Genomic DNA, 23,771 nt, shown 5'->3' on the forward strand with positions numbered 1-23,771 from the left:
GGCCCCGGGGACCACGCAGCCCCAGGACTTCCTGGCATCTCATTTTCATGTGGGGAGGGCCGCCTAAGAGGAGGCCAACTCAGAGGGAAGCAGGACCAAGATTCCTGGCTACCTCACTGGAGGGCCTGTACCCAGCAGTGCCTGCAGCTAGAGCTGCCCCTCTCGGCTCACAGGGGCCTGGGTCAGTGTCCTGCCACTCGCAACCAGGGGTCCCACCTGATAACCCTGGTGACATTAGGAACCGAAGACATGGTCCACTAGTGCCATGCATCATCAAGTCTGGGTTTGTGTGTGTGTGTGTGTTTAAGCTATAAGCATTGGTTGAAGACCTCCAGAACTTCAGGTTCTTAAGCTTTTGGGTCCCTTTGGACTCATTCAGGACCTACATTAAAAAAAAAAAAATGAAAAAAACAAAAACACAGGGACGCCTGGGTGGCTCAGTCGGTTAAGTGTCTGCCTTCGGCTCAGGTCATGATCCCAGGGTCCTGGGTCCATTAGTTTAACAAAGACTCAAAAGTGATCATAGCTGTTAGCGGAGCACTTCTGGCTGAGTTTTGCTTATATATAGAAGTTTTGTTTGTTTGGAACACAAAAGAGACACGAGGAAGATCTACCCACATGAAAAGTAGCTCTGGTGATTGGTTTATTGCAGGAGGTGAGGAGCTGAAGGGCCTCATGCATGTTTGTGTTGCTCCAGAGCCACCTCCCCTCCCCCATCAGAGGCCCCTACACTTCTCCTCCCTCCGGGGCATCCCACTGTGCAGCCCCATCTCATGGCCGTCAACTCCTTCTCCTTCCCCTGGGTGCCACCCCCGAGCCCAGGTGACCCGCAGTGTACAAATGCATGTGGTTTAGAACATAAGCATCTTTAAAATCATCAATCAGGAGGGAATGTTTGGGTCAAGAGCCGCCGGGGTCCCTGCAGCTTGCCTCCTTATCCGCACATGACCCCCCGTCTGGAGGGTGACCTGCGAGGAGCCTGCTCTTCTGTATCACCCAGCAGTTGGAGCATGTACGAGCCGGTGTAGATGAGCAACTGTCCCGTCACCTGGGCGGCGTGGGACAGGAAGCGCAGCAGGCTCCTGCAACAAAGGGGACAAAGGTGCACGTCAGGCTGGGCGTTCTGGGCCAGCCAGGGGCAGACACGCAGCAATTCCTCAACACCCCCAAACCTGTGCACAGAGGAGGCACTGCTCACATTTGATGCCGTAGGGAACCTGTCCCCCCCAAGCCCGCCAGGACTGGCTGATGTGCAGATGCTGACACAGGAGGCCTGGGACCACCTTTCCTCCGGCCACTTCCAGACGTGGCCTGTTGTACAGTCGTCAGGAAGCACGGAGAAGGCACACAGTGTGTCCTGTCCTTTGGCAGCTTGCTTACTCTGGCCACTTCAGGTGTGTGGGGCCTGTTATTAAAATCAGCCTAGTCGGGTGTGAAAGGAGAGGCCAGGCTGAAGGAGAGTGGCCCTGTGACCCAGGTGGCTTAGGGTGGCTGGGACATCCCAACTGGGCCCTGTTCTGGCATCTAAGCCCTGGGGTGAAGCCTGGCATTCCCGTTATTTCAGACTAAAAAGGGGGCTTTAACTCAAATTCTTACTCTCTACCGAGTCCAAAGCAAAAGGATTTCATTCCAGTTTTGAAAGTTTTGTCACTTCACAAGGCCTGGGGATCAGCCACGCCGCTCTGGAGAGCCCCCTGCCCCTGGGGTCCCATGACAGGACCCTGGCATGATGCTTTCGATGTGGGGACCTGGATGACTTCTGTGGCTGCTTGTGGGGCCATCAGATCTCAGATGGTAAGAGTTAGGGACAAGAAGGCCAAATTTGCCTCTCAAGAAAGATTTTGCTGAGGCAGGATTTTGGATGAGGTTTACTTTCTTCATTATATTTTTCTAAGTTGGTATAACTCTCCTGTCTCACTTTAGGAAAATCAAGCAATCAAGCTATTTTCTCCCATCTCAGCCAAAGGAGGAAGCTCTCCTAGGAGTCAAGATTTCAACACGGGGACAGTGACAGCTGTCTACGAGTTGGCCATTAATGGGTCTGAGTGGGAAACAGAGGCCACCCAGAAGCACTGCGGGAGCCAACTCTGTGCCCGGGCCCGCGGCCCCCTCAGAGGAGACCAATCTCATTTCCAGAGCATTTCCTGCCCTGCACTTGGCCTCAGGGATGACCACAGTGGTCCCTACGGGGCCAGTGGCGAGAAGGAGCCAGAGCCCTCTGAGAAGCAGGGGCCCCTCCATCCATCCCTCCACGGGAATTAGGTACTAGAGGATCAATCCGTCTTTACTAGGGGACAGAAGTAGGTGTGTTTAGAGCCCAGGCAATCATAAAGAACTTGGAAGCATCCTTGTCATTTTAAAGATGATAGAGCTGAGGCTCAGAGAGGTTAAGCAGCATGTTAAAAGTCCCACAGCCGGCTGCTCAGAGGCAAGGCTGGGAGGGACTGCAGGGGGCCCTCTCATGCAGGGCTCAGGCCTGGGGGTGGGGGCCGTGCCGTCAGCCTGGCCCCAGCCTGTGGGGTGCTGGTGCCCTGGCAGTGTGTGGAAAAGGAGCATTCCAGTGCCCCCTGGCTGGAGCTTCAGGCCGGCAGTAATACAGAAGACGCAGGACAGTCGTCACCCAGGTCTGGGTGGCCACTCTGGGCAAAGCAGGGCAGAATTGCCACGGCTCCCTCGTAGCTGTCATTCATTGCTTAGAATAAAGGCTTTCACATGCACAGCCCTCATTTTTAAAAGAAATTTGGTTCTGCTCTCTATTTATTATTTAGTTTCTGTTTCCATGTAGTATTTAATGGTCTCTGGAGGAAAAAAAACATTTTGGCTCAAGACTTTCGGTTTTCTGATTAAGTCTGTGGCATAAACGCCCACAGGACAACAGGAACTAGTGAAGGTCGGCAGCCGCCGGTCAGGACAGGGCAGGGCAGCAAGCTGGGGACGGGCCACCTGGGCAGCGCCCACGCAGCTCCCAGACCCCCAGCCGACCCCCGAAGGGTTACCTCAGCAGGGCCTTGACTCCCGTACACCGGATGTCGTAGGACACCGAGTACATCTCATACATGGTGGCCTTCACGTTGAGGCAACCAATGACGTCCTTGGGGTTCAGCTTGTACAAGTCGAAGGTGACTCTTGCTATTCCCGCCTTCTTTGGCTGCTGGAGAGCTGAGATGTAGTTGCCACCCTAGAACCAGGAAGGGAGGGAGAGACTTTAGGAGCCTCTCCAGCTGTGACACGCAAATCCCGTAATTCTAGGTTGTTGTTAGTTTTGACTGTGCTCGCTTAAAACCTGTTAGTGACTGAGCTGCTGTTTACTTGAGGCCTGTTTTCAGCAGATCAATATGCTCCTATTGCTACCGTGTCCAAACCACAAGGAACTAGCCTTCCCCAAGCTACTTCCAGTTTCGTGACTTGGGATGAGTGCAGTTTGGCTCCGGGGCCCGGACTGTAGGATGGCTATGCTATATTGGCATGAGGTACCGAGCACATCCAGCCCAGGCACTTAGGGCCACCCGTGGTGACTTGACTGACGTGGACGATCTCATGATTATAGCTCGGTCTGCTTAAAGAGGAGTGGGCAGCTATTTCCATTTTACAAGAGGCTGCCAGGCAGGAAGCTTCAGAATCAAGTGGCTAAAGCAAGGGCCAGGGTGCTGCCTCTGTTTTCTAGTCACCGCCCTGGATGAACGCGGACCTCCTGGGGACACGGAAAGCTGTTTGGTTACCAACGCCATGTAGGTCCTCCTGAAATATCAGTAGACCCTTCAGGTCAGGGGAGAAAGCCAGAGACCTCTGTCAGTCATTAGGTTTACAAAGAGCACGAGAACGTCTTCCCCACAGAACGTTTTGCAAAAAGCAAGAAGGGAACCAAGCTGTGCTGGGGGTGACTCTCCCAAGGGCTGGCTCCACACACGGATCTTGCAGTATTCAGGATTCAAAGGTACTACGTCTCAGGAACCCTTGGGGTTGGGAGTAGTTGAGGCTAGAACTGTTAAATTCACCAATGACAACAATGACTATGTGAAGGTAAAACATAAATTCCCCTAAAAGTACCCAGACCCTTCTTGCTGGAGCCACACTTCTCTCCTCCCACACAGGACATATGCAACAAGAGATTCTGGTGGTAGCCTGTTGTTTAATGCACAAGAGGTCCTACTGCCTCTTTAGGGGGTATTAACCGTCCAGCATTTAGGAAACATTATTATTATTACTTTTTTTTTTAAAGATTTTATTTATTTATTTGACAGAGAGAGACACAGCGAGAGAGGGAACACAAGCAGGGGGAGTGGGAGAGGGAGAATCAGGCTTCCTGCAGAGCAGGGAGCCCGATGTGGGGCTCGATCCCAGGACCCTGGGATCATGACCTGAGCCGAAGGCAGACGCTTAATGACAGAGCCACCCAGGCAGCCCTATTATTATTACTTCTTAAGTCGAGTGGAGCCCAACAGGGGCTTGAACTCATGACCCTGAGATCAAGACCTGAGCTGGGATCAAGAGTGGGACACTTAACTGACTGAGCCACCTAGGCACTCCTAGGAAACATTCTTTTTAAAAATTAAGATTATTGTATGAGGGGCATCTGGGTGGCTCAGTCATTAAGCGTCTGTCTTCAGCTCAGGTCATGATCCCGGGGTCCTGGGATCGAGTCACACATTGGGCTCCCTGCTCAGAGGGAAGCCTGCTTCTCCCTCTCCCACTCCCCCTGCTTGTGTTCCCTCTCTTGCTGTCTCTCTCTGTCAAATAAATAAATAAAATCTTTAAAAAATAAAAAGAAGATTATAGAATGAAAAGGAGGGTTTTACCTAAAATCCGGCCACTGTTCTTTCTCACTGCCTCATGTTCCTTTCTGACGTATGGAAGTTTGTATCTTATGCCCCCTAAAAGTCATCCTTAAGATTGGGTCTTAAATCAAAATCAAGCCCTCACAAGTTCCGTGGTGACATGGATTTCTCCGACCTGCCGGCCAAGGAAGGAGAAATGCTCGCCACACGGCCTGGTCCTACGGCACCCTCCCAAGCCTCCCAGCACTCAGACTGAAGACGGGCGACCCCTGGCGGCTACTTCTTGGCGGGCCGTTCTCGTTGGAGTTAAATACAACTGGCCTCACTGATTAAAAAACAAACAAAAAACACACACCTACAAGGGGGTAGGATCTATCCTACCCCTTATCATCAGCTCAGAGGTGCCCAATTCCACTGGAGGGAAGATGGTTGAAAGGTCTAAGTCAAGAGAAGACATCGACCCCAAGTCGCTGGTCAAGCAGGCTGTTAGGGGGCTGCGAGGCCTCCCGCCCCCTTGAACACACCAGCCCACAGGATTATTTGTGCCCACGGCCTCTCAGCGCCCTCTCTCTGGCTCAGTCTCCCGGCGCCCACCCGCGCTGAGGGCCCACAAACTCAGTGTCTGTTATAAAAACAAACACAAACTGCCCTTCCCTTCTGAGCTAGTTTCCTGTTGCTCTTGTAACAAATTACGGCAAACTCAGTGGCTTGAAACAACAGAGACTCAGACCCTAACAATCTGGAGGTTGGCAGGCCACAGAGAGCCGGCAGAGATGTTCCTTCTGGAGGCTGCCAGGGGAGACGGGGCCCCCTCGCCTTCCCCAGCTTCTGGAGGTGCTCTCGTTCTTTGGCTCCTCACATCTCCCCTCCTCTTTCCCTGCTTCTGGCCCTCACTCTGGCCCTCCTGTCCCTCTGTAAGGACCCTGTGATAGCACAGGTCCCCAGGTTATCCAGGCCCATCTCCCCAGCTCAAGATCCTTAACTTAACCACACCCGCTAGGTCCATTGGCCAAGTACAGGAACACCTTCATGGACTCCAGGGGTTAGGATGTGGGCATCTTTGGGAGGCCGTTATTCTGCCCACAACATCTTTCTCAAACAAAAAGTAGTCCAGCTCAAGATTGTCTTTTAAAAGGTTTGTCTAATTCACCCTATGCTCTTCCAATCCAGCAGTGGCCCTTCCACCCCAGTTGTGGCCACTAGAAATGTCTTCGGATACTGCCAAATGCCTCTCAAGGGGTAAGACTGGCCCCAGTCGAGAACCTCTGCTTGATGGGTATCTATAGATTCTATTGAAATCCACATAAACAAAAGCTATTTGGGGTCATCACTCATTTTTAAGAGTGTAAAGGCGTCCTGAGGTCAAAAATTTGAGGATCACTTGCTTACTGGATTATTCTGGTATTTTCACTCAACAGAGTTGACGAGATTTATCCACAGAGATACCTATAGCCGTACTTGGTGCATTTTCACAGCTGAAGAGGGTTCCATTCAAGCAAGAGACACTGGAGTGTTTCTTTATGTGTATGGATATAGTAGCTCATGGCTGGGTATCTGCATGCCGGGCATATGTCTAGGAGAAGACTGGCCGGGTTGTAGGTGGTGCTTCAATACTATGGGGTAAAGGCACACCGTTTTAAACAGCTGCTGGTGGGAGTGTAGAGAGTTCATTGCTCCATATCTTTAAAAAAATGGAAAGCCTAATAATACTAAATCTAATGATGTAAAAGAGTATCTTATTGTGGTCCTGTGTTTTCCTAATCACCAGTGAGGTTGAAGATTTTTTCCTATATTTTACTGTCCATTCTGCAGATACCTGTCCCTGTTTTTTGCCCATTTTTCTATCAGATTGTCCATTGTATCCATAACTGATTTCTGTGATATTCCTAAATTTATCAAATACTAATCCTTTGTTGGATTATGTTGAAAACACCTTCTGCCCACTTGTGGCTTACTGGTTTACATACTTTATAGTATCTTTTGATGAACAAAATTCTTAATGAAATTTAATTTATCATTTAAAAATGATTTATGCATTGTCTTGTTAAAAAAAAAAATCACCCTAAGGATGTCAAATATACATGAGACCTTCTCAGTCATGTCTCCAACTTCCGTCGTGCTTTCCACTTCTACCTTCTTGTGCTACATCATGGAACCTTCTTGAGACGTATCTTCAGTGCTGCCTGTCTCCATTTACTTTAATTTCCAGAAATTCTATTTGATTCTTTCAAGACTACTGAGTCCTTTCTGATTACCTCTTGTCCCGTCTTACTTTTGATTACCTTTTATATTTCTTTGGGCATTTTATTTTATTTTATTATTTTTTAAAGATTTTATTTATTTATTTGACTGAGAGAGACACCGTGAGAGAGGGAACACAAGCAGGGGGAGTGAGAGAGGGAGAAGCAGGCTTCCCGCCGAGCAGGGAGCCCGATGCGGGGCTTGATCCCAGGACTCTGAGATCATGACCTGAGCCGAAGGCAGTCGCTTAACCAACTGAGCCACTCAGGTGCCCCTCTTTGGGCAATTTATTTATTTATTTATTTTTAAAAGATTTTATTTTATTTATTTGACAGAGAGAGAGAATGTGGGAGAGGGAACACAAGCAGGGGGAGTGGGAGAGGAAGAAGCAGGCTTTCTGCCGAGCAGGGAGCCTGATATGGGGCTCGATCCCAGGACCCCGGGATCATGACCCGAGCCGAAGGCAGACGCCCAATGACTGAGCCACCCAGGTGCCCCTCTTTGGGCATTTTAAATACATTTATTTTATACTCTCTATCTGATGATTCCAACATCTGAGGTCTTTGGAGGTCTGACTTCATTATTTCTGCTTACTCTCACATACAGTGCCTTAAGTCCTTACATTCTATGATCTGACTGTGAACTCACATTTGTTGGAATTTAATGGAAACTCTCTGATGCCTGGATCAATGCTCATTCTGAGCCTATTTGCTCCTACTGGTTACATGGGGACACAATCAACCCCACCTCACTGGGGCTGGACGGAGGGACCAGTTGAGCAAATAGAACTCAATGGATAAACTCCTTCCATCGATGCTCCCCTCCCCAGGGCTCGGGAAACTAAACTCTCAGCTTGAATGTTTTTTGGAATCAAGAGTCCTTAAAACCTCATGCGGGCAGCTTGAGTCTATAGATTCTTAGGAGAGAACTTTAAGATTCTCTGCTTTATGTGGGCATCTCTAATCTGGCCCCTTACCTTGTGTCAGCCCAAGACTTTGTCTCCTGTCCTGTCAGCCCCTGTCAAAACTGCAGCCCTTAGTCACTGAGGTGAGTGGATGGCCACAGGTGAGATGCTCACAGGTAAGCTGCTTCTCTCGATTCTGGCTCCCATAAGAGTTTTGGCCTCTGAGGATTTTCCCTTCTTGAAGGTCAGTAAGCATATAAGATATGTTTTAATATTTTGCTTTACACTTTTAAGTGTTTTATAGTGGGATCCAAGATATATACAATCCGTCGTTTTCCTGGATATAGAAACCTTTATTCAACTTCTTTACCTTTCTAAATCACTGTACATTCACACACACACACACACACACACACACACACACACACCCCTACTTAACTTCACTGGCTATGTTAGCTTGCTGGCCTCCTCAGGACAGAGACTGGGAACGGTCACCAGGTCACATCTGCACACTTGAACAGGACCTGTAGCTCCTTACTGGCCTAAACCTGTTCCTCAGAATTATTTGCTTTAAAGCTGGTGCAGCCACTCTGGAAAAAAATATGGAGGTTCCTCAAAAAGTTGAAAATAGAGCCACCCTACGACCCAGCAATTGCACTGCTGGGCATTTACCCCAAAGATACAGATGTAGTGAAAAGAAGGGCCACATGCACCCCAATGTTTATAGCAGCAATGTTCGCAATAGCCAAACTGTAGAAAGAGCCCAGATGCCCTTCAACAGACAAATGGATAAAGAAGATGTGGTCCATATATACAATGGAATATTACTCAGCCATCAAAAAGATGAAATCTTGCCATTTGCAACCACCTGGATGGAACTAGAGGGTATTATGCTAAGCAAAATAAGTCAGTCAGAGAAAGACAATTATCATATGATCTCACTCATATGTGGAATTTAAGAAACAAAACAGAGGATCATAGGGGAAGGGAGGGAAAAATAAAACAAGACGAAATCAGTGAGGGAGACAAATCATAAGAGACTCTTAATCATAGGAAACAAACTGAGGGTTGCTGGAGGGGAGGGGGGTTGGGGGGATGGGGTAACTGGGTGATGGACATTAAGGGGGGCACCTGATGTAATCAGCACTGGGTGTTATATAAGACTAATGAATCACTGACCTCTACCTCTGAAACTAATAATATACTACATGTTAATTAATTGAATTTAAATAAAAAAAATAATTATTTACTTTAAATCATATAGCCCAGGCTCATTAAGATGCTAAGTTTCCTAGGAATACTTGAAAGCAACCTGTTGAGGGTAGCAGATCCAGTTATTAGGGGAACACAAGGTATATATTTAGAAAGAGGGCAAAACAACACCAAAATAGGGAATGCACTTTTGTGCGTAAAAAGTCGGCTAAGCCTGCTTCTCCCTCTCCCACTCCCCCTGCTTGTGTTCCCTCTCCCGCTGTCTCTCTCTCTGTCAAATGAATAAATAAATAAATAAATAAATAATAAACTCCTGTTTAAAAAAAAAAAGTGTTTTTGCTCACCGGTGTCCACTTCTGCCCTTTCTCCAAGATCATGAAATGTGTGTTGTCTTCTAAGGTCTGAAAGAACTCTTCCGTATCCACCACGGTTCCGTCTTCTTCCAGCACCAAACTGACTAGTCCGCTGGTGATAACTAAGGCTTCCAGCGTCTAGATTGGCAATGCGTCGAAGACATGGAAGAAAGCAGGAGATTCCATTTTGACCACTCAAAGCCACTGATTAAGTTATAGTTTCAGAAATACTGTCTGATCTTGCTAAAATTTTAGTGGTAAAGATCTACCTTCACCGGTGTCTATGATTTACTCTTTGCCTGGAAAAAGAGAAGTGCAGATTTTTAATGGATCTATCTTCTTCAGAGATTTCAATGACATGAGACAAATGAAGACACTGGGTAATAGCTACAGTTTCTAAAATTACTTATTTTGACAAATAAAATAAATAATGCAGCAACACGATAAAGAGCCTTAGTCTCACATCACATATCTGAACATCTCTCCTGCTACAGCGTCTACACGTGGGATGCTCACTTATTTCCATGGGTGTCTTCGTCTGGGTTATGTCTCCCTGACCCAACTCCATAGGCTCCAGAGAGTCTGTGATTCTTCCTTATTTGGTGATCTAGGACACTGTTTTAGATTTAGGACTATTCTTCCCTGGGCTTTATAACCGAAAACAGATTTCCAAAGCCTGCTGCTTCCCTGTATTCTCCCTTGTCAAAGAAGAAAGGCTACATTATCAGTTGATGACTGTTTTTAAAGCCTTTGTTTCTGCAGCTAAATCTTTTATGGTACAGAGAAGCAATAATGTTCCCTTTCATTTTTTTCTTCTCCCCTTAGAGTCTCTGAGGCCATGACAGTGACATTTCTGTCTCTGCACTGGGTTAGGACCCAAGACCAGAGCCCCGTGTGTGGTCAGGGGCCCTCCTGCGAGTGGTGGGGAGGCGCTGTGGCTCCTGGCACCTTGCTGAGGAGCTCCTTCAGACTGCTGGCCATCACCCCTCGCCGGCTGCTTCTGTCATGGCTGGAGACCCGGAACGGGCGAGCCGAGTGCATGAGGGGAGTTAGTAGGACTCTCTTGGTCTGTGATCCCATAAACGTCAGGGGCCTGGAAATGGAGGGGAAAAGTAAAAATATCTTGGACGTTATCTTCAAAAAAGAGTCTTTAAAGAGAGGTTTGAAGTACACAAAATTAAAACAATTTTAATATTTGCATCTGAAAGAAAGAAAATCAATAGTTGGGGATTATTGAAAATTTTATATATATACACATATATCCTGATACCAAAAAACAAACAAGTTATATATATATATGTAATACATATATATATATAATTAAAAACACAACCATTATATTATTACACCTATTTTACTGGAACATTCAAAGTCCTTGTAGTAACTACGTGAGAAAGAAATGGTAAGGGTATCGAACTCAAACAAGAAATAAGAATTCTATGCTGCAAACATGGCTTTTACAGATGAAAAAAATCTTAAAAAAAAAAGAGAAAAGAAAAGAAGAAGATTCCCAGAGGCTATGAAGTGGCCAAGCAGAGTTAAAGAATTAGGTACACATGCATAAAAGTTACATATTGTACAGTAAGACTAAGCCAGGAATCGAAAAGCCAGATATTGGTCACTAGAGCAATAAACTAATTTTTAGAAATTAACTTAGAATAAACGATGAACAACAGAACACTATAATAATTGTGGTTGGAATAACAAGAAGGAAAAGAACTTTGGGTCATACGTTACATGACACTTTGGAGTAAGTTCCACATTTAAGAAAGAATTAATTCAAAATTTCAGTATTAGAAAAACTACCACGGAGAAGGAAAATAACTAACAAAACCAAATCAAGACAATTTTCTGAGGAAAATAATCTCCAACCCTTGATTATCAAATTTTAGTTACCTGCAAATACTACACACACGCACACACACACACACGTACAAATGTGTATCTATAGTCCAAATACACACACATACATATAATGGGGATAAATGAGAAACTTACAGCTTTAGTAGTTATTTAACAAACACTTTTGTTTTTAAAGATTTTATTTTTAAGTAATCTCTACACCCAACGTGGGACTCGAACCGACAACCCCGAGATCAAGAGTTGCAGGCTCCACCGACTGAGCCAGCCAGGGCCCCAACATTTGCTTTGTAAATATTGACTCAGTCCTCAGAAAACTGTGATATAGTCTTGATTTTCTCAATTTACAGAGGAGGGCAATCAGGCCAGAGAGCTGCCCCACAGCTGGTAGGAGCCAGAGCTGGGATTATGACCCAAGCACTGGTTCTTGGCCTCAGAAAGGTTATCTAGATGCCTCACACTAAAGAATAAGACAAGTTTGCATATTCGGGAACATACGAGGCTTTCGATAGCAACTAAAGAAATGCAAAGCCACCTCTGACATACTACCGCATGCTTTTAGACAAACATGCAAGAAGTTATTTAAAACCTACTCCGTAAGGAGAAGCAGATGCGCCTTGCCCTGGCTCTAGGCGGGGCTTCAGTCTCCTTGGAGACCAGTCTAGCAATGTGTAGTTTTCACCCAGGACTAGGGGCTGTTTTATATTTAGGAATGTATCCATAAAGAAATTATTTAAAAGAATATAAACAGGGCGCCTGGGTGGCTCAGTCATTAAGCGTCTGCCTTCGGCTCAGGTCGTGGTCCCAGGGTCCTGGGATCGAGCCCCGCATCGGGCTCCCTGCTCTGTAGGAAGCCTGCTTCTCCCTCTCCCACTCCCCCTGCTTGTGCTCCCTCTCTCACTGTGTCTCTCTGTGTCGGATAAATAAATAAAATCGTAAAAGAAAAAAAAAGAATATAAACATAAGTTAGCGATGTGTCAGGTAGCTTGTTTCATTTCGGTGCTGTGATAAGTGACACGTGACCTCATTTAATCTCCGCAGCTCCTGAGGTAAGAGCACCTCTAGCGTCGCTCCCCCACACCTGAACAGTGCCTACCGATTTCAGGTGCTCAAGTAGTTGTGGACAATGTGAACAAATAGTCTGTACAATGACATTCAGGAGAATGAAACAAAGGGCTTTATTTTTAGGGCAACCTTGTAGAAGATACAAAGTGACGACATCACTGCTTTCTTACACTCGTAAAAGCTTGTCTAGATTAACCCTATGAAGGCTAAAATTCTAGAGACTTCTGTACTTTTTGTGAATGCCTATCGCCTAGGATTTGGTACTTTATTTTATACATATACATACACACATACATACACACCTACACATATATTGTCGTATATTTATCTATGCTTTATTTTCCCAAACAGATTGGAATTTCCTTATGGACAAAAGCTTCTCTGTTGTATCTCCCATAATGCCTAGACTAGCATTAGGCATATGTATTTTAAGTAATATGTGGTCTAACTTGAAGCTCTACAAATGGACATCGTGAAAATTCAATGGTTTACCAAGTAATTCTCTTTTTTTTTTTTTTTTTAAGATTTTATTTACTTATTTGACAGAGAGAGACACAGCGAGAGAGGGAACACAAGCAGGGGGAGTGCAAGAGGGAGAAGCAGGCTTCCCACTGAGCAGGGAGCCCCATGCAGGGCTCGATCCCAGGACATGACCTGAGCTGAAGGCAGACGCTTAACGACTGAGCCACCCAGGCGCCTCCTAACAAGTAATTTTCTATATGAAAAACCGATAGTATAGTAATGAACCAGCTCTCAAAAATTGTCAGGTTAAGTTCATGCTCATAGCACGTTCAGCCAATTTCAGCAAGGTTTCCATAATAGCGAGTGTCCGCACCTTGTCCCTCTGCCCCGGCAACAAATTGGCGTTCTAGGAATCAGGCCTGCATTGTTAGCATGGATTTGATCTGAAGAGTATTCAGCCAGCTTCGCATCAGCGCGTCCTAACTGCTCACATCCGAGCCCTCACTATGGCCAGCTTGTGCTTGCTCTTAACATGTTAACTCATCATCATCACAACTTTACAGGGAAAGTATCACCCCATTTCTCAGATGGGAAAACTGAGGCTCAGAGTGATTTCTCAAGGTCACTCAGTTAAGAAGGAAAAGACAGCTCCTTTCCCTTCTAAGCTGGCAAAATCCATGCATTATTTATTCCTAGTGAGGCAACTGCAAGGGGATTGTGCCAGGTTACTGACCTCGGATTCAGGTGCCCCATTAGATTGAGCAGAGACCCAACGAGTGAATCCAAGCCTTGAACTGACACAGCGGTGAGGCCAGCAGACAGCCTCTAAACTTTTGCCCTGATTATAAGACGTTACACCAGGTTCCTCAGTTACACAACCCGACGAACAAGATGCCTACATTCTGCTGAGCTGACGCTGCAGAGAATCCACTCATAGTTCCATCTCCAGCGATTTGGTGGACTGCGCAGCGAGGATTTTCCGTATTACGCTTTACATTTAGGATCAGGCTTTGATGACAACCTACTCATGGCCACTGAAACTTACAACTCCCGGGGGAAGTCCCTCTGAGGAGGAGAGAAAGATACTAATTCCACTTAATGCCAGACACTGGGCACATCAGTGTGTTACTTAACAACTTGACAAGACATGTGTGTCAGATGAGCAAAAGTGAGGCTCAAGAGGTTAGGAAATGAATAAGGTCAGAGTTAGCAAGTGCTAGAACAGTGGCTTGAGTCCAGCTCCCACTTTTGCACCACGGTGTCTGCCCTATAAGGGTGAAAACCCTCCTATGGGACAGGGCAACCCTGGACCCTCTCTGGCAAAGCCTCTCTTCTCCTCACAAAGCAGGAAATCATTGCTATGAACCAGAAGTCCTTCTAGAATCTGTACTCACCGAGGCCAGGGTCTGTCTGTACATTTTCTGACTTCCCCACAACCCCTAGCCTACTGTTGGCACACAATCTATTCACTGAGTAAAAGACAGGCTAGAACAAGATCAGAGAAATAGGAGAACAAAGTTCATGTCCTGGAATCTTAGGTCCAGGAGCCAGAGGCCAATGGCACACCTTGTGGGCACGAACAGCTTTGACCTAGTTAGTTCTGGTCTTGTACCTCCTCACTGGATGCCAACATTCACGCCTTAGGAAGCACCAGTGCTCCAGTTACGTAGTATAGGGAGGGGATTATACAGAGTCCTGATTGTCTTTAACTTCGGACAAGAGAAGGGCTGGCAGTGGTCTCTGGTCCTCCCTCTCCATGCTGCCCTCAAGATAGCCATCCTCAATAAAAAAAGTCCATGTTCTTCTTACCCATTACTTTTCCTAACTGGGAACTGGGTCGTTGTCGGAGAACAGGCTTATGGAGCGCACCTCAAAAAATCCTCGGAAAATTAAATTAAATTAAATTTATTTAATTTAAATAAATTACATTAAATTAAATCCTTATATTCCTTTTAAGGAAGAGGATGAGTGATTTGATGTATCAAATTATATAAAATTGAGACTCTCTTATGGATAACATAAAAAGGGGTTAAATGAAATTTTATGTACACTAAACCTATTTAACAATTGTTATAGGAGTATTTACTTTGCTCCAGCTAAAGGGGCAGCGGGGTTAACTAGCTAGCTAAATGAACAAAGCAACATATTGACCCAACTCACTCCTGGTCCTCCCAAGAGGATAATCTATGTCACTGGCTATCAGCACAATGCCTAAAATGTGTTGCTATTCTCCCCTCAATATTTTAATATATCAAAGTCGAGACAGGAGCTCTGAGAAGCCTTGGATTAGATACATCACACGTCCGTCACCCTCTAATTCCTGGGAAAGTGCAGACAAGCCTATGAAGCACGAAGGAAACAGCTCACTAAAAGGAAAAGGAAAACCAGGAAACAGGTTATTCAAGGAAACAGATTGTTTCGGGGAAATTGAGACAAAAAGAGAAGTCAGACCTCATAGAACATTCTTAAAAACTGGGAGGGGGCATATCTCCCAGAAGTGAGGAAAACAGAGAAATCTTTGTATTTTTCCCGGAGGGAACTGAGGAGGCTCGACTTACAACAGTGTGGCAAATAAAGCAAGGAGCCACAGACTGTGGGCAGATGTGAGCTTTACTCCAGGAAAACGAAGCTAGGCTCCCCGAGCATAAAAAAGCATGTTTTTATGCTACCCGATGGACTGATTTTTCTTCCAAAAGTGGAAGAAGGAGGAAAAGGGCAGGCCTGGGAACAAAGTCTCCCCCAGAGAGAAACATTTTGGGGTCAGCAGTGATGAGGTGGTTCTGTAAGGCCGTGTAAGCGACTCCCCGGGGAACATCCAGAATGAAATGAATGTTTCAGTGTCTGAGCGGCCCCACGTTTTCTTGTTAGGTGGAAAGGAGGAACCCACCTGAGAGTAAGTCAGCGTGGACACGGGTAGGCAAGTCAACCAAGCAAGCACTACCACCAAAGCCTGGGGACAACGAGGACATCAGGGAGGGAAGTGGTGATGTCCAGTACAGCAGTGCAGAGAGACAGACAGGATTGAAAAGCGGACATCAGGCCTGGCTGGATCTGGGCAAGCGGTAGGGACAGTGTCGGGGTCTAACTCAGTGGCCGCAGCTGGAGGAGTATTGGCCTCAGCGATGTTTCCCCCTCCCCAGCAGTGCCCGAGCCTCCTTACGGGCTTACACACATGGGGCACCACGGCCCCACAGGGATTGTGCCGGCTCCCGTCTGGGCCTTGACCAACCTATCGAAATGCTTGATGCAGTAAGAGGACTCAGTGTATGACCATGAAGTCTTTGGACATTTTGAGATGTTATTAAAATAACAGTTTAGGGACGCCTGGGTGGCTCAGTCGTTAAGCGTCTGCCTTCAGCTCAGGTCATGATCCCAGGGTCCTGGGATCGAGTCCTGCATTGGGCTCTCTGCTCCGCGGGAAGCCTGCTTCTCCCTCTCCCACTCCCCCTGCTTGTGTTCCCTCTCTCGCTGTGTCTCTCTCTGTCAAATAAATAAATAAATAAATAAATAAATAAAATAACAGTTTAGACCCACGAAGGAGTGAGGGTCAGGAACCGGGGAGATTTACTTGTAGCAAATGCAATTCCTTATTTATGTCACTAGTAAGAAGGTGGTGAAATGTGTCCTGAAATGCCAGCTATATACAACCTAGAGATCCTTGTTCAAGGAAAGGAAAGCTGTACCAAATAGCAACAAAAGCAGCAATTTTGTGCCCAGTATAGTATCTATCAGCTCTGTAACAACTTCAAGGTCGGTGTGAACACTCTCACTCACTGACAGACACAAAGGTTGAGCAGCTTTGTCTATGACAACACACGCCGGTGTGGGCATCCTTGATGTCCAGAGCTCTGCTAAGAGACCTCAGGCTGCTTGCGCCATGACTATGGTCTTGAGGGATCACAGACGATTAACAAACTAATGACTGGTTTAAGACTTTAGAATTGCTGACCTTAATAAAAGATGTGTATGTGGATTAAGTTATTTCTTTGGCAAAAGGCAGTCATCTACTAATGAAAGACAGAGTTAGGGCCATCTAGGTTAAATTAAGGAACACGGAGGAGACAGTAGCAAGACTGTAACTAACAAACGTGGCCATCACCTTGTCTGTGGCTCACATGGGTCTTCAGCCTGGACATGGTTCTAAAGAAGGACAGGGAAGAGAAGTGTTTTCCTTTCAACAAGCAGTATGCATTGTTTTTCTTCCAGTTTATTTTGGAAGCAGGTAGATTTTCTTTCAAAGAACTGCATAGTGTGTCCCTAACAAATGGTCACTCACTTTTAGAGTTTGCCAAGCTCAGAAGAATGTGTCGAGTAGACCTTCCCTTATGTTTTAATTTGCCAACATTTCACAAGCAAGTCCCCTCCATACACACTTGACCCAATGGAAACCTCACACCGATGCATTTTGGATCTGGGTAGCCTGTTGTAGGTGAAAAGGCAGGGTCAGCAGGCATCTCCCGCTCCAGGCAACCCCAGCTAGGAATTAGTGCCTACTTACCAGTCCTTAAACCTCAGCCTGCCACCTCCCTAGGGCTCACAAGAAGTTGCAGAATGGGTGTGTTTGCATATTTGAGAATTGCACTCCAAACTGTCAACAGCTGTTACCCCTGGAGCGGGATTGTATGGGGGGTGGGGGAGGTGAGGAACAAAAAAGGAAAGAAACCCAAGGCTTTACCTTTATGCTTACATGCGTTATTGAAGATGCATGAAACAAGTCTGTTTCTCACCCTCCCTGGTCTCTACTACTTGACTTCTGGTTTTGGGGGATTTGTTTGTTTGTTTTTAAAGAGAAAGCCCATGCTGTTCAGACAGACCACCTTTACATTTTGGAAGCTATTTTTCTAACCTTGAGTTTTGCACACAGCAAATTCAGCCCCCTATAGATCACACTAGCTTTGTAAAGTGACGGTCCCTGCCATCCTTCCCTTTCAACCTACCCTGTCCCTCTGCCCTTTGGTACAAATGGGATCAGTCACCTCTGAAAACCTGCATTTTAAAGAACTCAAGGGCTTTTCTATCCTTTTTGAAGTACTTTGAAGATCTTCAAAGAAGCACTATCCCTTCCATAAATCTATACTTAAAAATTACTTCCATGCAATATTTGGATTTTATTAACAAGGACAGGATTGGGTATGTCAAGATACTGATGTGGGAAACAAAAGCAGAAAAGAAATTATTAAATTTCCTTACTACCTACAGCCCATTGACAAGTCCTTGAAACAGGCAGAGTGACATTCCTCTAGGGACTCAACTGCCTCAATGTTAATACTTTGCTAAGGGCAAAAGACAATCCTAGCCCCACCCCCCCCCCCCCCACCTCCCCCAGGATTCTGTAAGTCTACTTTAACATACAAAAATTCCTTTGGAAACTTCCTTTAGCTCTACTGCCCAAGATACATGTTATCAATCATGCCCCAAGCATATGACCCACCCATATGCATCTGAAGGGTCTCATGATTGAGTTTCTACTAAACAGTAATAAATGACCTTTCCTAACAATAGCTAGCCCCCCCTCAGGATCCTGGGAGGCTTACACTATCCCTAACCCCCTCCCATCTTGAAAGTATATAATGGGCCACTCCTCATGACCCTCAGCTCTTTCTGCCCACGGGTCCTGTCCCCGTGCTTTAATAAACCTTTTTGCATCAAAGACCTCTCTAGAATTCTTTTCTTGGCCGTAGGTTTCCAACCCTAACGTTCTTTCCTACATCAATATGAAGATGAACGGAAGCCGGGTTGGGGTGAGGGTAAGTGCTGTGGTGCCTTCAAGGCCCCAGAGGGGGGCAAAGCCCTGGGAGAGGGGATAAGACTCCGCAGGCGTCCACGGGTCCTTGGTCCCTCCCTGGGCAGGGAGGGCGCTCTCGGATGCGGCGAGGAGGGGGAGCCTTCTCCCCAAACACCCCCTTACAAGCCTGGGTGGATTCATCAAGCAGGGTCAGGGCGCATTCAGAGTCCAAGGGGTGCTCTCGGCTCAGCCCATCCTCCCCTTGGAGCTCAGAGCCCTCCCTCGTCTTTAGGGGTAAGCCTGGACCATCCCAAAGCCGCCCAGTGTCCCCACCAGCGCCCCTGCTCCTCTCGCGATCCCGAGGTACCCTAGAAGCCCTGTCCCCGCGCACCGTGGAGGCGTTGCCCGGGTTTCCCAGGACGGGGGCCCTCGAGGATCTGCACCGGCGGATGCAGCAGCAGGAAGAAATTCAGCCACTCCCGCACTCACCACTGTCACCTGCTCCGCGGATGCCCGCGCACCTCGAGAGCGCCACACCTGGCACCTGCGGCCAGCTGGAGGAGGGGAAGGAGCCCCGCGGCGGCCTCGGGCTCTGCCCACCCCGGCTGCCCGAAGGCGTGCGCACAGAGGTGAGGCTGGATGCGTAGGCTGGGACGCGACCTCGGGCAGCTCCGGGTCGCGGGGCGCAGGGGGTGCCGGGTGACCACGGGCGCAGGCGAGACGAGGGGCTCACGGAGGTGCCAGACCCACGGGGATGCAGAACGCTCAGGGCGTGGGGGGACACCGGGCGCAGGTGGGACGCAGAGTGCCCAGGCACAGGGGTATGTGTGGCGCGGGGACGCGGGACGCTCCGGGATGCGGGGTGCATGAGGTGCAAGGAGACGCGGGGCGCAGAGGGGACGAGGGGCCCTGGGGGATGCGGGGCGCGGGGGGACGTGGGGCGCTGGCGTGGCCCTGAGCCGGGCTCGCGCCGCACTCGCCTGAGGAGGGTTCCGGCGTAGTCGCGGGCGGTGTCCATCGCCAGGGTCCCCCTCACAGGCTCGGCTTCGGCCCGCCCGCGCCCTCTTAAAGCCCCGCCGCCAGCCCCGCCCCGGGCCCCGGCCGGCCCGCCCCGCGCAGGGCGAGGACCTTGGCAATGCGCTCGCCGCTGCTTGGCCTCCTGGGAGCGCGCCCGGGTCCGTGCCACCTCGGGGTCCTACGGGGAAAGCGGCTCTCGCAGACCGCTGCAGAGGACGGTCCCCACCACTCGCGACCCCCAGCTGCTCCGCGGGTCCCCTGATGGTCATTGTTAGTCTATGTTTGCCTTGCGCGTTCTGGGAGTTGGGAGTAACTGGCGACATCACCAGCCGAGGCAGCGTGGCTTTGACTGTGAAAAGGCAGATGTGCTGTTTTCAAACCCAGGCCATGCGGGGGGAGGCCAGGGTGGGGGAGATGAGGTGCAGGATGAGTTACCCCCAGGGCCGCGCTGGGTTGGCGCCCAAACTGCAGCCCACGACGTCCCGCTCTGAGCTCAGCAAGCCAGTTGGCAAGGTGAGGAGGTTGCTGTAGACACCAGGACACGTAGCCCTTCAGGTGCTTGGGGGAACTTTGGCTCCCTTCCTTTTAGGTTGCTTCACGGCTGTATCATGGGCATTTGGGGGCAGTAAGAAGGGTATTCGGAACGGAGGGGTAAAGGAACTGCTGGACTGTATTAACAATCTTTTAGCTATAGGTAAGAGACTTTCTCAGAGTGGGGGCGCCTGAGTGGCTCAGATCGTTGAGCGCCTGCCTTTGGCTCAGGTCATGATCCCAGGGTCCTGGGATCGAGCCCCTCATCCGGCTCCTGGCTCAGGGAGGAGCCTGCTTCTGCCTCTCCCTCTGCCTCTCTCCCTGCTCATGCTTTCTCTCTCTCTCTCTGTATCTCTGTGTCTCAAATAAATAAATAAAATCTTAAAAAAAAAAAAAAAGAGAGACTTTCTCAGAGTGAAGAAGGCAAGAGAAAAACAAGCTAGGGCGGAGGGGGATTTTGTTCAGGTCCTGATGCCACAAATAACCATCCCAGAAGAGGCACTCTGGCTTGTTTTAGACCTCAGAAGGGGGCAGGGAACCTGTCAGGGATTCCACAGAGCTCTTACCTACAAAACCAAAGCAGAAGTCTTTTGTTGTGTGTAACAGTCCCTTAATTCCAGCCCTTTAAAAAGTGGGACACTTCCGAGGATGTAGAGTTGCTAGTGCATGCTATCCTGCACAGAGTCGAGGAACTGGCTCCACAGGTCATTAGTAAGTGCCGGTGGCCCTATTATGAGAGGTGTTCCCGAAGAGTTGGAGTCTGACCTGCACCGCCCTTCTCCTGACTCAACTCTGTTTTAGCACCCTGATTTGGTCACCCAAAATGGCTCCTTCTGTCGGCATTCCTCAATTCAGCTCACAGAAACAAGCACACACTTCTTCCCCTTTAAGGTCACTGGGGTCAACAGACCTCATTTGACTTGCTTGAAGGGGTGTTGAAGCCAAAAGCAATTTCCTTCCAGAGTCCTGGACTCCACAGGGCCTGCTGTGGAGCACAGAGCTGTGTTTTCTGCTTGATGCCACTGGGACTGAGGCTCCTCCCACTGAGACCCTGCTGTGGCCTGAATGTTTGTGTCCCACCCCCAAATTCATATATTGAAGTCGTAATGCCCAATGTGATGGTATTAGAAGGTGGGACTCTGGGAAGGTGCTTCAGCCAGGAGGGTGAAGCCCTCACGCGTAGGATTAATGCCTTCTGAAAGAGGTTCCAGAAAGATCCCTAGCTCCTTCTGCCGTGGGAGGACACAGCAAGAAGGTGCCGGCTATGAACCAGGAAGAGAGCTCTCACCAGGTCTCACCCTATCTCAGGCTTCCAGCCTCCAGAACTGTGAGCAGTGAATTTCTGCTGTTGATAAGCTGTCCATTCTGTGGTATGTTGTTATAGCAGCCCACATGGACTAAAGCATATCCCCGGTCTGATGGACGAGAACGGGGTCCAGGTAAGTCAACTCAATTCACCTTTTAGAAAACTTTTTATTGTGAAAAATTTCAAATGTAGGGACATATAGGCAGAACGTTATGTGAGCACCCTTACGCCCAGGGCCTGGATTCAAGCACTGCTAACGTCTTGACATATTTGCTTGTTATTTATCTGTATCTTTATCGAACCTCTTCACATAAAATTCTTCAGCTTGCATCTCTGAAGAAACAAGGACCTTCTCACACATACCACAGTGACATTAGCACTCCTAACAAAATAAAAATGATCTCTTAATAACACCTAGTACTCAGTCTATAGTCAAGCTCCCCAAACATCCCCACCTTATGTATAAGGCACTTTTCTTGTGCCTGAGAGACAAATGTATTAGACCTGTTCTGGAACAGTAGAGGGTAAGATCACAGGAGATTCTGACACACCAATAACCAATCAGGGGAATAGGTGCAATTAATTTACATCTTTTTAGGGTCTAGAGAAGCATCTGGATGTTAAGGCACTTGGGGTAGGCTTGTTAAGGACTGATGAATGAATGAATGAGGTGCTATGTTCATGGTAATATGTGAATGCAAATTACAAAGGGAACAAAATGTTGACTTCTGCCTGCAGGGTGTCCAGGAAGGGACCCTGGAGCTGAGGCTTGAAGCGTGAGAGAGCATGTGGTGCACGGGGGCGCTATCCTGCATTGCTTGGCGTGTCTGGCATCCTGGGTGGGTGTGTGGGGGTTTCTAGAGGAGAATGCCCTGTGACCACTCCGGGCAGCCATGCTGGAGTGAACCACTCCGAACACATAGCCACCGTTGCTCTCAGTGGGGAACCAGCAGAGGTGGTGGGGTGACCTGCTCAGACGTAGATCTGAGAAGACCACTCTGGGGTGGCTCAGAAGCTGGACTGGGCCAGGGGGCCTGTAGGTGACCCACGTGACGGATGTCAAGGGCACTGACAGTGTGGGGGAGGGGAAGGGGTAGAGAGGGGGCAGGGAACATTTCACAAGACCTGATGATGGACAAAAAGGAAAGCAGCTGGAGAGACTCTGATAAAATTTCCGATCGGATAGACGGCGAGGCAGCGAAGCCCTTACTGGGAGGAGAAACACAGAAAGGGCAGCGAGGTTGTAGCTGAGATGGACATTAGGCTGAAACGCACTGGCCGGTGGGCTGTGCCAGGCAGAGATGCAGGGTGGGCCCCTGGGCCCGTGGCCCACACTCAGGTGGCCCTCAGGGCGAGGACCCGGCTGGAAGCCAAGGCTGGCCAGCTACCTATCTGCCCCTAAGTGGGGACTTGTGCCATACGAGTGGGTGGGTGGTCCCAGGAGGGCGTGTGGAGAGGGAGTGGAGGGCAGGGGCATGTGTTGTTCCTCCGCGTGTGGCGGCCAAGCCCAGGAGACCGTGGAGAAAAAAGTGGGTGAGAGACTGCACGTGCCCGCCGTGAGGAAAGTGCTTTCTAGCACATTTCCACGATAAGCTCCTTTCTCAGGCAACATAATTTAATACACCTTTATTCAGCAACTCCCATGTTCCAGTGCAACCTATGTTCCACCAACAGCCCATCTGGCCACGCTGCCTAGGCTGGTGATGTCAATCACTCCAGCTCCCAGAATGCGCAAGATCAGAAATCCAGTGTTCTGTGCAGACTTCAGCCACTGTTTGTCCACAGAGTCCCTGCAGAGTCTGTGTGCGGTGCCCCCTTGGCGTCGTGCCTCAGGGCGAGCTTCCAGAGGCTGACCTCCCTGGCTCCCCGCTCCCTCTGGGGGTCCATGCAGCCTGGTCTCCTTCTCCCAGGTGGGCCTTCCCTCTCCTTCTCCGAGTCCTGGCCGAGCACCCCCTCTGGAGCACGGGCTCCTAGCCTGGCCGGACCGCGTTCCAGTGCGACCGTGGGCAGGTCACCTAACGTCTCTCAGGCCACAGTCTTCATCTGTAAAAAGGTGCAGGGCTCTTTCACTCATCAGGCCGGGGGGAGAATCAAGTCCCGTGAGGGAAGGGTGCCCAGGCGCAGTGCCCACCAGAGGGCTCTGTCAGTGCGGGTGACCAAGGCCACCGTGATGCAGGTGACGGCCAGCTGGACTTCCGCTCCCAGCCAAGGGTCAGTACCTGCTACGGAGCTGGACGACATTATGGAGAACACATGTGCTTAAAGCTCAGAGACACTTGAGCAAGCATCTAACCCGATTTCATGTGTTTTACAACAAAAT

The 23,771-nt window shown here is 48.6% G+C and overlaps 1 protein-coding gene across 2 annotated transcripts; it reads right to left on the reverse strand.

The window, feature by feature from the left end:
* Positions 1-611: 611 nt before the first annotated feature.
* CIDEA (cell death inducing DFFA like effector a) lies at positions 612-19,641 on the reverse strand. Of its 2 annotated transcripts, none has more exons than XM_021683002.1 (5): positions 19,578-19,641; positions 10,434-10,578; positions 9,477-9,623; positions 2,997-3,178; positions 612-1,082 (listed from the first exon to the last, which is right to left on the reverse strand). In XM_021683002.1, exons 1-5 carry the CDS (start codon positions 19,613-19,615, stop codon positions 935-937), a joined length of 660 nt encoding a protein of 219 aa, XP_021538677.1. In that variant the 5' UTR covers positions 19,616-19,641; the 3' UTR covers positions 612-934. The 2 variants fall into 2 exon arrangements, with proteins under 2 accessions (XP_021538677.1, XP_021538678.1); XM_021683003.1 differs by lacking the exon at positions 19,578-19,641 and adding an exon at positions 19,087-19,110.
* Between the last annotated feature and the right edge of the window lie 4,130 nt (positions 19,642-23,771).

Source organism: Neomonachus schauinslandi, chromosome 14 (genome assembly GCF_002201575.2).
Source record: "Neomonachus schauinslandi chromosome 14, ASM220157v2, whole genome shotgun sequence".
Classification (NCBI taxonomy): domain Eukaryota; kingdom Metazoa; phylum Chordata; class Mammalia; order Carnivora; family Phocidae; genus Neomonachus; species Neomonachus schauinslandi.

What these genes read in the sequence shown, in the direction of transcription:
- CIDEA (XM_021683002.1), bottom strand. Translation starts at nt 19,615, where the DNA reads ATGGACACCGCCCGCGACTACGCCGGAACCCTCCTCAG. An exon ending in AAGGGCAGAAGTGGACACCG is followed by an intron (nt 3,179 to 9,476) that starts GTGAGCAAAAAC and finishes TCCTGGTTCTAG; the next exon opens with GGTGGCAACTACATCTCAGC. An exon ending in GGAGTCAAGGCCCTGCTGAG is followed by an intron (nt 1,083 to 2,996) that starts GTAACCCTTCGG and finishes CCTTTGTTGCAG; the next exon opens with GAGCCTGCTGCGCTTCCTGT.